At 37.6% G+C, this 12,975-nt stretch overlaps 1 protein-coding gene across 1 annotated transcript in view; it reads right to left on the bottom strand.

The window, feature by feature from the left end:
• Nucleotides 1-2,629: 2,629 nt before the first annotated feature.
• The window catches only part of DMGDH (dimethylglycine dehydrogenase), a 44,942-nt gene continuing 34,596 nt past the window's right edge, over nucleotides 2,630-12,975 (bottom strand). Inside the window, exons 15-16 of the mRNA XM_074932576.1 lie at nucleotides 5,015-5,149; nucleotides 2,630-4,346 (exon numbers count right to left, since the gene is read on the bottom strand). Of these exons, the coding sequence (XP_074788677.1) occupies nucleotides 4,131-4,346; nucleotides 5,015-5,149 (351 nt within the window). The 3' untranslated portion in view covers nucleotides 2,630-4,130. The remainder of the gene's footprint in view (nucleotides 4,347-5,014; nucleotides 5,150-12,975) is intronic.

The following is a 12,975-nucleotide window of genomic DNA, read 5'->3' as shown; positions in this document are numbered from 1 at the left end:
TACTTTCTTTTTGATTGACAAGTCTCTGTAGAAAGAAAGTTCCTGCTCCTATCAATTAAGTCTAGTGGATAAACCTATGAAGTTACCAGATATTTTTCTATAAATCACACAAGATTCCCTGCTGGTTTGAAAACAACAGTGATGATAAGCGATGCCACATTTTTTTCTGCAATAAGAATGTGCTATAGTCCACAGCTGGTATTGGAACAAAAAGCAACAATACTGTCCTGAAGTCAGTTTTCCCTGAAGTAAAATTCCAGGATTGCTGACAAGCTGGTATGTGACTATGAGTTACATTTTCTTTGTTGAGATGTGATTCATACTGTTCAAAAGGCTGCAAAGTTCTGATTTATCATGGTTTTAGTTCAGATCCATCACCAGTCACAGCTGTCTCACTGAATTGTTTAATTTACTAACTTCTTCCATGTGCTTATTATAGGTAAAGTTCCATTCAAATGGTAGCACATTCCCCTGGAAATCATTCTTTTTCATTCAGAATAATTACTTTGAAAATCTACACACTGCTGGTAAAATCAGAAATGGATAAAAATTTTGCAGTAAAATTAATATCCACTTGACATGTTTCCAAAGTTAGCATGGTGTTCAAGTGCAGTGGAAATCATATTCCCTTCTAGACAAGTGTCAAGCTACTTGCTGGTTATCCTGCTCCACCAGAATTGGATAACCTGGTTGACTAAACTGCCAGAGTTAAAACATTAAATTGAACCATCTGAAACATACACAGTAGATACTGCACAGTCACAGTCTGGGTGTTACTGCCTGTCCTATTTTCTCACTGGTTTTTTTATTACCAGATGAGGGATTTGGAATCCCAGTCAGGAAACACTGTTTATGTCAAGAGTATTCTCTTGAGTCCAAAGAGTAAATCCTGGAAACAGTCTGTGTTCAGTCCCCTATGTCTCAGTCTACCTTTTCTGAATCTGGGGTTGAATAATTTGGATAATGTTTTGAGGTCAAATGATTAATGAAGTCACGAGAGTGACACCAAAGATCATGGTATCATGTTGATTTATCATTCCAGACGAAGTATGAACACGGCACTTCTTGCCATAGCACAAGATAACCTTGGAACAAAAATTCTAGTGGTAATAGTAACATCTAACTCTGGTGTACCCAAACACTCTGGAGATGTAAGAAGAATAAAGGCAAATGACAAAAAATGTGCCTGAAAAAACTGCCTGATATCTCTGCACACAGAAATTTGAGTATTTCAGAATATTTCCTAGATAACCAACTGTAATTTTTTCACCTCATTAGAGAGGTGTCTCCTCCATTAGCTCATGGGCTTGCGGAAGACTCAAAAATATCCCTGCCAGTCTTTCTACATGGTATTCTGTTTGATTGGTTAGAAGCCCTCTTAAAACACGGATGTACTAAAACATTCTTGATCCTATTCACTTCCTCTTGCTGTAACTTGACACCACAAGTTTATGCAACACCGTATCACAACCTGTAATGAGAAGAAGCAGTGACAGGAAACTACGAAAGCTGCTGAACACTCCCCTTCCTCATTTCTCCAGGTTTATAATTTTTTTATCACCTTGAAAGATTGATATACATGTGAACCTCTCTGCGGTCATGATTTGTAAGGCTTCATCCTGTTACAGTTCAGTTTATCCATGCTGTGCAAAGTGCTGCCGTGTTGGGCTATCCTAATAAACACTCAGTAAGCTGACTTGGGTATCAGAGTGGTAAAAAAGAAGCTAGGTCAACTAGGAAGCCCTGCCAGACACACGGCTCTCATAGCTGCAGCACTTCTAACACTCAGTGCTTAAAACTACGTCAGACACCTCTGCTCCTGAATGCATTGTTAAACAGAAAGCAGAACAATTCTTAAGAGGTAACAGAGTGCAACAAGCTCTCAAGATGCTCCATTTGTCTATATATGGTCAGTGATGAACAGGCAGTTGTCTTGGTCTTACAAGTTGGCTGCAGGAAGAGAAACTTTACTTGGCATTGCCATGTCCCAGAAACAGCATGAGACCTTTTTGTTCGCTTCCCTAAATCTTGAAATGAAATGAAAATTAACTGGTCAAGGTTCAATTGTGGTGAGACTTGAGTGACAATGGCTGTCAGTGAGAAGCCCACAGGGAAGTTAGTGTTTGGGTCTGTATAATACTACACTGTAAAATGAGACAGGTAGCTGTCTACATCAGCTGCAAGGAGAAATTAGCAGCCGGGAGGTTACAGCTGGAAATGCAGTACAAGCCCATGGAGGTACAGCTTCTGATTTCACTTGATGGTAGGAATTACATCTGTGATTCATAACCTTTTGCTCAGGCTGCAGAAAGCCTGCCCCTTTCTGCACAGACTGATCTGTTTGACATGTTAACGAATAGCATTTCTTTCTTCCAAGATGGAAAAAGAGTTACAAACTTGATTCTAACTTTAATACTGGGATATGGAAGGCATCACTGAAACAGAGTTTTGGCATAGCAAAGCTTATTAGGAAAGTGTATGTGAGAGCCTGTCTCAGGATAGCTGTTACTGTATACTTCAGGATATGGTGTCTAGTGAATTTGCATGTTCTTGGGAAATAAATTCAAAACTATGTTCCTAAAAATTGCTCTCCTCCTCCATAATCTAAATAAAACCATATAGCGCTGTGTTTTATTTTCGATTTCTTAAATGCTCAAGGAAACATAGTGGATAAGTGCCTCATTACAAATAATGTCAGCTTTAAAGAAAGTAACATCTCTGATTGGCTCAGTGAAGTAGAACTAATCACTTATGAAAGCATAACAGAGAATAATTACTGAATGGATTTTTCACTCAAGACAGTACTACATGCAAACCTGCCAAAGCCTGTGTGTTTTATTTTGACCTGCTTTATGAAAGATACGCAGAACAGCACAATGTAATATCAGCTTACTTAAGTAAGTGTTCATTACTCAAACTGTGTTTCTCCTGGTATATTCCATTCATACGTTTGTTTCTTTGCTGAAGATTTAGAGGCACCAACTCCTCTGGAGAAAGCACATTTTAGACATTATTCATACATACTTCAAAAATGTTTATCTATAGCCTAAAGGGGAGTGTTACTCTTTGTAAGTTGGAAATTTTGACACTGTTATTCAAAAGAATTGTTGAGTATACTGTGGAATTCAGAGAATGATTTAGTAGTTTAGGGTATTCCCATCCCAATATACATTATCCCAATCTTGCTTATTCGGTTTACTGAATGTTTAGCACTGAATAAAGCTCCTCTGCTGTGGACTTAATTTTATTTTTTCACTGTTAACATTTCCATGTAAGAACATATGGCTCTTACTGCTATTCAATCTATAAATAACAAGAAAAGGAAGAACTGACTTTCTCTAGTGTCAGTCTAGCGCTTCAGATTTAGAACAGTAAATCCATGACACAGTACTTTCTGTTCAGAAACTGAACAGTAACATCCTGTGTTTTGTAGAATATTACATGTAATCTACCAGATGACTTATATAAAATAATGAAAAATGGGCTTCCTAGAACTGTTTCATTAAAAATAATTAGATTTTGATCTTCTGTGAGAATTACTGCCAGGTTGACACACTGGGGAAAAAATATTAACAGTTCGGTTTGCCTTTAATATTACCTTTATTATTTTTAATCATTGCTGGAATGTATTTCAATTCCTTCGGAAGCATTTTTGTGCAGAACTACTGATGTTATTTTAATGACAACTTTGCAATATCATGTTGGAAGGAACCAGGATAAGCTACTTTACCCTACGGGCAGGCAAAGGAGGAACTGTGAGTGTCAAGGAGGAGGAAGAAATTGTTATTGGCCAATACCAAGAGCAAATTTCTCCTCTGCATTAATTCAGAACTGCCAGACAATGTGGGAGCAAGATGAATCAAGAATGTACAAATTCCCTGCCACTTCCTGTTCACAAGTGCTACTGAGAAGGGGAACACATACTGGTTCATGAACTCTGCTCAGATCTCTAACACGAACAGTCCATACTGTAGGAAGCAAGAGAGTGACACCTTCGAATTTCTCACTATGTATGGCAATGAGGATCCTGTGTTTAGTAATTAGCAAATCTGGTAGTCTGATTCTCTTAATTTCATGCGTATTAACGGAACTATTTCCTACTGCACAATTTGTTGTATCCTCATCTGTGTTTATATTCTGGGACTTTCACCCTTTCTCTGAAGGCGCATTCTTGTTGGTTCCGTCATCACCAGTGGCTCTTGTATAATGGTTGCTGGATAATTTTTTCCTAAAAGTTCAACTTCCAGTTTCTGTCCAACTTTGCTGAGTTCTATGGGAACATATGCAAATGCCAGACTCTGCTGAGCACTGTAACTGAAACTTCCAGATGTGGTGTTGCCAATAACCTGAAAAAAACCACAAACATTTATCTTTATTTTCAAGATGCAGTGAGGTTTTCTTAGAAAAAAACAACAACAACCAAAACAGCTACACATCTCATATACTAGCTTTGGTTTATACACTTCAGACATCAAGCACGTTTCATGCAGTTCATAACATTCACTACAGTGCGTGACATCACCTTAAACGGGGAAGTTTTTGCTTCTCGAGAAAACAATCTATTCCTATCGCGTTCAATTAATTTTCCACTGAAACATACACTGTACACATGCATATGTTCATTATATACAATAATTTAACTGCTAGTTTGTGTTTCAACACATAATCTGCGCTGAAGTGAGGAAGCCCAAACTTCACTGTTGTTTTGTTTCCTTAAGTGAATAGCAAAAGTGTTGTTAGGACAATGGTGAATTTACAGAAGAAGAGAATGGATGACAATACTTTAGTCTGTTCTAACTCCAGCCTCTGTGACTTGATGGTATTTCACATTTTCTTTGTAGCTAATTAGTTAGTCTTTGCTTCCTGCTTGAAGACTATAGACACTATTTATCATAGCTTCAAATTGTTCTGTGCCAGTAAAACAAAGATGATGCATTCACACTGAAACAGAAAGTTAGATTCTGTTCATGGAGAATTAACATTAGTTTCTTGTAACATGATCTACAGTCCTCACCTTGCCGTTATGCCACACACTTTCATTTCCCTCTGGATCAACATTATCTGTTTCTAGGGTGAGATACACCAGTTGTCGTTTGAGACCTTTCTCTTTAATCTGCTTCAGTGCTTGCTTTCCAGTAAAGTCTGCTGGCTGAAATAATAGAAGATAATGATGACATATGGTTATTTGGGTTCTGCAAAAAATTTAGAGATATAAGCATTTAAATTATCTTAATTTGTTTTCCTATCACTTAAATATTTTGTATGAAATACAGATGAAATAAAATCTTTGACAGATATTGTACCTTGTATCTTGGTATTTTTATATTTGATACATTACATCTTAGTAACTTCATTCAGTATATTGTTTTTCTAGATCTCAGTCCTACAATATCCGTAATTTCAAATGTAGTAAAAATACATATGTAGTGAAACTTGTGTTACAAGACTGCCTGCCTAGTTAAGGCTTTGTGCCAGAGACTGTATATTATTTCAGTTTCTATTAAAAAAACCTCGAATTCCAATAGCCAGATCCTAAAGTCTGGGTGTCCCCCTGTGGACACACATCTTTTTTGATGCTATCATCAACCATGACAGTTACTTGTAACTGTTCCACTTCGCTGTCTCTGCCAGGCTGTAGAGCTGGTAGTTCACGTCATATTCTTGTTTTAAGGGATGTATGTGTTTTCTCATATCTACCATGTTATGGGATAATGCATCATTGTAGTTAAAGAATATACTATAATTTGGAGTTGCCTTTTTCAGCTTGCCTGGAAAGGTATGAACAGGTTCTCGTATTTCTGGAAGCAGACTGCATAAATGTGTGACAAATACGGGGGGAGCCATCTGAAACCTCTGAATCTCCCAAGGTATATAGGACAGTATTTATTGAATGTGATAACATTGAGCTGATTCCACTGAGCTAACCTGATTACATGGCCAGGTTCACAGATAGCAGCTTATTTTGCCTACCAGTAGCGGTGAACTTGACTTGTTGCATACTGTTATCTCCTAAGTCTTAAATGTAACTCAGACAACTTCCTTACTTAATTGGCTTGGTACAGAATAGATTGGAAAAAGAAGCCATAGAAAAAAGAGTTGCAACAAACTTTGTGATCCTGACCAGAATGCCACAAGAACCAAGAGAAACACCCTTTCAGAGATGCTGATAATTCAAACCGAGGATAAAATACTAATCAAGCTGGATATAATTAATTCTAATAAATGTGCAGTAAATATTAGGAATAGCAATAAAAACAAATTCTGCCTATTCATTTTTTCGTTGAAGTTATAGATCATGCAGAACAAAAGATTTGTACTCAACAAATTTGCCAGATCCACACCAGTCTGCCCAATGGACAAGAAACATAATAGCAGTTACAAGGTCCTCTAGTTTTCCAGACTTTGTTGAGAAGATGACTAGCAGTGAAAGCTATTTTAAGGCAGTTGATCTTGGAGCTGAAGCAGGAATTATATTAATTTGATATTTAAGAGAAAAGAAGGGAAATGTTGTTGAAGACATCAAAAGTACTATTTCTGGTAATGTTCTTTAATTTCTGCAGAGAACTATTGCACTGTCAGAATTACAAGCAATACATATTGTACTTGGAATAGATTATTATGCAGTTAGTTCATGTGTTCTTTCTGTAGTTCTTGTTCAGGTTAATATATATGTAGGCTCAAAAGAAATTATTAAAGCGATGAGGAGTTTTTGACCTTCAAAAGATTAGACTCTGTAAGCAGTTCTGGAAAACAGCTTATGAACCAGTTAAGGACAAGTTAGTCTGAAAATCAAGGTGGACCAACTGAGGATAAAGAAGAAATCGCACATAAGGATCACAGATGGTGCCGTTTAGGGAAAGACAGTGTGAAATATAGTTCAGATCGAAGAGGAAAAGACTATGTGGATTCATTTCAGAATATAACGGCCAAGATGCTGCCAGAAAATATAAAACAAAGATCTCAGACCAGACAATAAACAGCTACTGGTAGTTCCCTCTTGCTTTTCATAGAATCACACTTCTCCTATGGAACACTTATGAAAGGAAGCATCTACAATTAGAATTGCAATTATGACCGTATACCATAGCATGATACACAGACTAAAATATTTGCATGACAGAAATACCAAGGAAGTAAATATTCTACAGGCAGGCTTAGCACTGAATCAAATCCTTCCTATACATGCTACTGTAGCACTGATATTTAGTCACAAGGAAGGTAACTGTAGAACTAAACACAAGTATTCAAATACAATGTTGTATGTCCTAAGGCCTTCTGACTGGCCTCCAGCTGCTGCTCTGGAAGAGGTACGGTCTCCGTTCAGTCCCATGTCATATTTGCCAACCCAGTGTGGATGTTTGTGATGCACTAAGGCATCTAAAACAGCAGTATCAATGTCTAAATTCCCTCTTTAGGTCTCTTAGTAATAAAAAATTGGCAGCAGAGAGGACTCTCTCAGAACCAGCTTCCAAGAGCATTCTTCTTCCATGCCCTTTTCCACAGCTGAGTCACCATCAAGTTTTGCAGAAGAATTGTAATTGGAAACTTTGAGAATATTTTATCACACGGCACTGATGTAGCTACTGCTAAACTAATAGCATGGCTCCTTTCTCCTGGTATATTCAGATACTTTCAAGTGCATAAACGTAGAGAGACATGAAAGCCTTATGAAACTTTTATCATTTTCATGGTTTAGGTTGTTGGGGGGGGGTTCAATTCAAGATTTATGGTTAATTTTTACTTCTATGAATTCCTCATTTAGAAATGGAAAAGCAATTTCCATGAAAGTTAATACAGCAGTCATAATCAGAGCCTTGAGTATGACCTGGTAACAGATGTGTACTCCTTTAATGGGTCACTGCCAGATTAGCTGCATAGGTGACAGTTAACTCCTGTTAATATACTAATTACTAGAACCTTGAGGTTGACAGCAAAGATAATTTTGACTTCCATTTCTTAATTAGCTTTCAGATATGGAAACCCTTAGAGCAAGCAGGTAGGAGACTTTAGAATCTGTGTATCTCTGGATCATTTTTTGCCTGTTGGTTACAGATACTACATTAAATTCCTACCCAATTGATTTTAACTGTGCCAGGCTTTTGGCCACCTGGAATAAATGACTACACAGTTCTTACGCTAACTGGAGATGGATTTGGGGGATTTTATGTAATGGGTTTGTTCTTTGTTATTTTATGCTCCTTGAAGGTTAAAAGTATTCTTTTTAGAATCGTGGCTTGGAAAAACAACCAAGAGGTAACCTAAAATTCAAGCTCTCCAGAATATACACAAATATAATATATATATATATATATATCTATCTGCAATAATAAGTGTGTATGTATGTATATGTATATGTACATACACAAACTCACACATACATTCTGAACGGTACATAAACATGGATGAAAATGTGACAATATATGTAAAAAATGTGTGTATATACATTTTTTAAACATTTAAAACAACTTCTAAAGAAATTCTAATAATATGAATCTGACTGGTTAAGGGTTTTTGTTTCACAGTTTTTGTGTACCCATGTCAATTGTACACTAACATATTTCCACCGTTATTCATTTTTGATTTATGAGTGCGTGTGCATTAATTTATTCCAATCAAAACAGCATTTTGGAAACTGATTAATTCAAGCTCGGGCTGGCTATAACAACTACTTCCTGTTTCTAGGACAAAAGTAATCAGTTTGTGTATTGCTTCTACTTGGTTTAGCTTGTCACGCTAAATATAATGCAAGAAAAAAATCCCATTCAGAACAGTATAATTCAATAAATTAATATTAAACAAAAAAAGCCAAAACAAAGAAAAAGAGCAGAAACAAAGGAAAACCCTAAATAATTCCAATCTCAAACATATATGAAATTTAAAGCTGCTCCTATTGTCCAAGTTTTAAAAAAAATAATCACTTGACATGCAGTAACAATGCAAAGCTTTTACTACTTAGAGCAAGGACAGTCCTAATAAACTAAGCCTAAAATACAGACTTTCCATTATCTTGACATGAGTTCTCAAAGCATTAAGCTTTGGCAAACGTAATGTTTCTCAGATAAAATAAGAATACTTCTTAGATAAAGACAGTATCTACTCCTTAGCTTCATATTCTTTGACTGCAGTTCACCAGATTAAAAAAAAAAATATGAGTTCTACTTTTACCTGGTGCTACTTAACACACAGATTATGATGGAAAATCACAACACAAAGTCAAACCAGTGAAGTTTTTTAAACAGCATATAGCTAAATGGAGCCTATTGATTATCTCATCTGTTAACATATTGGACATATGTATTTTCCTTGCCCTTCTCATCAGGCTTTTACCTTGTGTAAGTGACCATGCATTTGCTAGCACAAGATAAAAACACCTCTTTTCCCCCTCCTCCCCCCCCCAAAGAGTTCAGGAGGCAGTAACCAATTAGGTGATTTTCTAGGCACAGTGACATACCCTGAGAAGTTTAACTTACTGTGTTTCAAGTGTGCTTGACTTTGACTTTTAATGGCATACAGATCGTAAATCCTATGTGAAAAACTTTTGTGTCTTAAGGGAAGTAGGGGAATACAAATTATCTATAAAGCTTTCAATTTACTTTTTTTAGATTATGCAGTTTAGCAGAATAAAATCTAGGTATCTAGGAAGAAAAATGTCATATCCATTCATTCCACAACAACTGGCAGCAAAGATATGCAAATCTCTTAATAATGAAATGTTGTAATTTATTTGAAATGCTGCTTCTGACTGTGGGCATACAGCCAATTATGTACACAAAGCCACCCAACTGAGTAAGGCAGCACCAACAGCTGCTGCGATCTGCTGTAACCATCAAGTTACACCATGATGGAGACAGCATCAGTGCAGTATTTGAAATTAATTATTCTTAGTTGGATGCTCTTGAATAACTTCAGGGTAACTCTCCAAATGATATCCCCCTCACCAGGGTAATAACTGAATACCATTTTCCTCCATAGTTAGCAAATATTTGACAAGTTTCTTTTCCTGTAGCAAACCCTGGCTACAGTTTACACTGCACAAAACAGCTTTCTAAGGGTGATGTGGCCAGTCAGTATGTATGGCACTGCATCATGGCATCTTTCATTCAGTCTACCTAAGCTCTTCTCAAACAGCCAGCCAGCTCTAAGAAATTAATATGATACAAACAACTCATGAATTATTGAATTTTGGCTCAAAATTCCTAGCTTAGTGGGTGCTTATTGCTTCACATGACCTAACAAACACACTGGCAATGATGTAAGCGTGCATTTTATACTGAGAACAAAATCACTGCAGATTCTTTACAATGCGTTTCATACTCTGTATAAATTTATGGAATAAATCCTCTGGTTTATGACCCTCTGGTCATCACATGAAGTAACCACAGAATACGGTTTCACTCCTAAATTTTAATTTGAATGGGGACAGGATTTAGGTGGGAAAGTACGCTGAATAAGTATCTTGTAGGCATAATAAATTGGGATTGAAAGAAAGAGAAGAAAAAAGTACCCTTCCCCACTCTCAAATACCTAGTACTTTTCCATCACTCCATCCTTTTTCAGATCCCTCTGCTTTCCCCCCAAGTTCTTTATCCCTTCTTCCGTAAAGCCTGTGCTCTTTCTTCTCCCTCCTCCCTTTCTTGTGTGGAGTAGAGCTGGCACAATACACAACCTTATGCCAGGTTATGGAGTGGGATCAGCAATCACTGCTGTAGTCATTCCTCTCAGAACAGGAGGGATGCAAGTTGCAAAAGTGAAGGAAGGGTGGACAACAGCAATAAGGGGGAGTTACAGAAACTCTTGAAGGTCAGCCTGTCCAGCACCAAGTTGGAGCACTGCTCCCAGCAGACCTGGACAGCAAGTGCCAGGCATTCCACCCACTAAGCCTGCCCTATACACCCTATACTGAATTGTACAAGTGAGAAGATTAAAAATTAATCATTTACTATGGACCTGCAAACACAGCTCCCATTTTAAAATCAGTAATTGTTTAAGGGGGGAAAAAATTAAAAACCTAGCAAATAATTAAGAAGTGGAAAACATAAGCAAGTGGCTACAAGTGGTTGTTTTTCTGCTTGCCACTACTCACTCCTTGCCTCCATGTTTCTGAAAGCACAGAGTGCTGCTACCAGATGAAACTTTTACATGGATAATGATACAAATGACTACATATGCTGAAATGCTGCAAAGACCCAGAGCCAGCATCTACATCTCTTTTGCCACTTTCTCCACTCTCTCTCTTCACCTAATGCTGGGTGGTGTTTGTGGCCAGAGCACCAGATGATCACGGCAGGTCTGATAATTCTGCTAGTGCTCCCTTTTCAGAGGGGATGTTCTGTGCAGTTGGGCCAGTTCAAACTTTTTTGGTGTTCTTTCTCCAAACTGCATTTGTGAAATGATAAAAAAAAATCCTTTTCCCTAAAAAGATTTATTGTTTTGTGCTTTAACAAAACAGGACATATCACCTTAGACCATGGTAACACGAATTGGACTGAGAGACATTTCAGGCAGAGTGGCCAGGAGGGAAACAAATGACTGGAAAGAGGATGGCATGAACTGTAAGTTTCCAAGGAATAAAAGGGTGGAGACACAGCCTTAGAACTAGTTTCTCGTGAGATAACAACTTAGGTATAGTTACGCTGGAGGTTAGGTCAATACTTAGGCACTGTATCTTGTCATTCACCCACCTGTGTGAAGCTGCTGCGCATGACACAACTTCTATTCATAATGAATAATGAAGTAATTAAATGCTCATGTGTCTAATGGATGCAATAGTAAAAGCCACCAAATGCCAAAGTAAGAAAAAGAGGTAGGACTTGTAGACTAAGAGGCTTTCTTTGACATCGAAAATGAGGCAGTCACTGAGTAGGGTTGGTAGAGAAGAAACACGACTATCCATAAGCAGACAGGGAAATGAGAAGGAAACAAAGGATAAGTATGGGGTGGATGGGGTGGGTTTTTTTTGGTTTTTTTTTTTTTAAAAAAAAAAAAAGAGAGAGAGAGAGAAAACACAAAACTGCAAGCTTGTAGAGTAGACCTAAGAAAAAGTGAGAGATTCTTGAGAATTGTGAAATCTGGAAAGAAGCTTGGAATGGAGAACAAAGAAAGTGCCCCAGCAGTAAATAAACAGGGCTACAACAAGGACACACTGCCTCTGATAACGGTATTTCCTCCTAGAGGAAACGAGCACTACCTCTCAGCTAAGCGCCCAGATCCCGGCCTGGAAGGGCGCACTGGAGCAGTCCCAAAGGGTTTCCATCATCTACCGCACTCTTCCCAAAACGCAGTGAGCTGTTGTTGCAGAGGGAGTCGCCAGGAGATGGCAGTCTTGGCTGTAGCAAAACAAGTCACAAACCTACAAATAGCTAACTACGGATTTTTGTAGCGGTACGCTCTTGATGACTGTTGGCACTACTGGATTTACACGGAAAACCCTCCTGACAGAGTTCATTTCTGTGAGCTACTCAAATTGTTAAGGTTTTTCACCTTAACATCAAGTTTTACTGGGACTTCTGGTCCGTTACACTCCGGGAAAAAATAGGCTGGTTTAGGAATACTGAATTAGCTAAAAATAACCCACCACTTCAGAAGACCAAAAAGACACATGCTAGCAGGTTTTGAAGATGCAATCAGCCTCTGAAATAAGGAAATACTTTTTTCTGTATGTCCATAGTGAACACAATAATCATTAATAATGTATAAAGTGTAGCGGGAAAACATTTTTTAACATAAAGACAGTGAATCACCTGAACAGACCGCCCAGACAGATTGTGAGATTCTTCAGGACTGAGAGGTCTTTGTAATTTCACACATGAAATTTTTATACCTATGGCAAGGTAAACACAGATGTAGTTGATTCTGACATAAAACAAAGGTCTGGAGTAAATTAATATCTGGTGACCGCTTATCCTTTTCTATTACAATAACTGAAAAATCCATTAAGTACAAAACAGGGTTTTGAAAAATAAAAAGTATTCAGAG

The sequence above is a fragment of the Athene noctua genome, chromosome Z (assembly GCF_965140245.1).
Source record: "Athene noctua chromosome Z, bAthNoc1.hap1.1, whole genome shotgun sequence".
NCBI lineage: Eukaryota > Metazoa > Chordata > Aves > Strigiformes > Strigidae > Athene > Athene noctua.
This window is presented reverse-complemented; position numbering and strand designations above follow the sequence as displayed.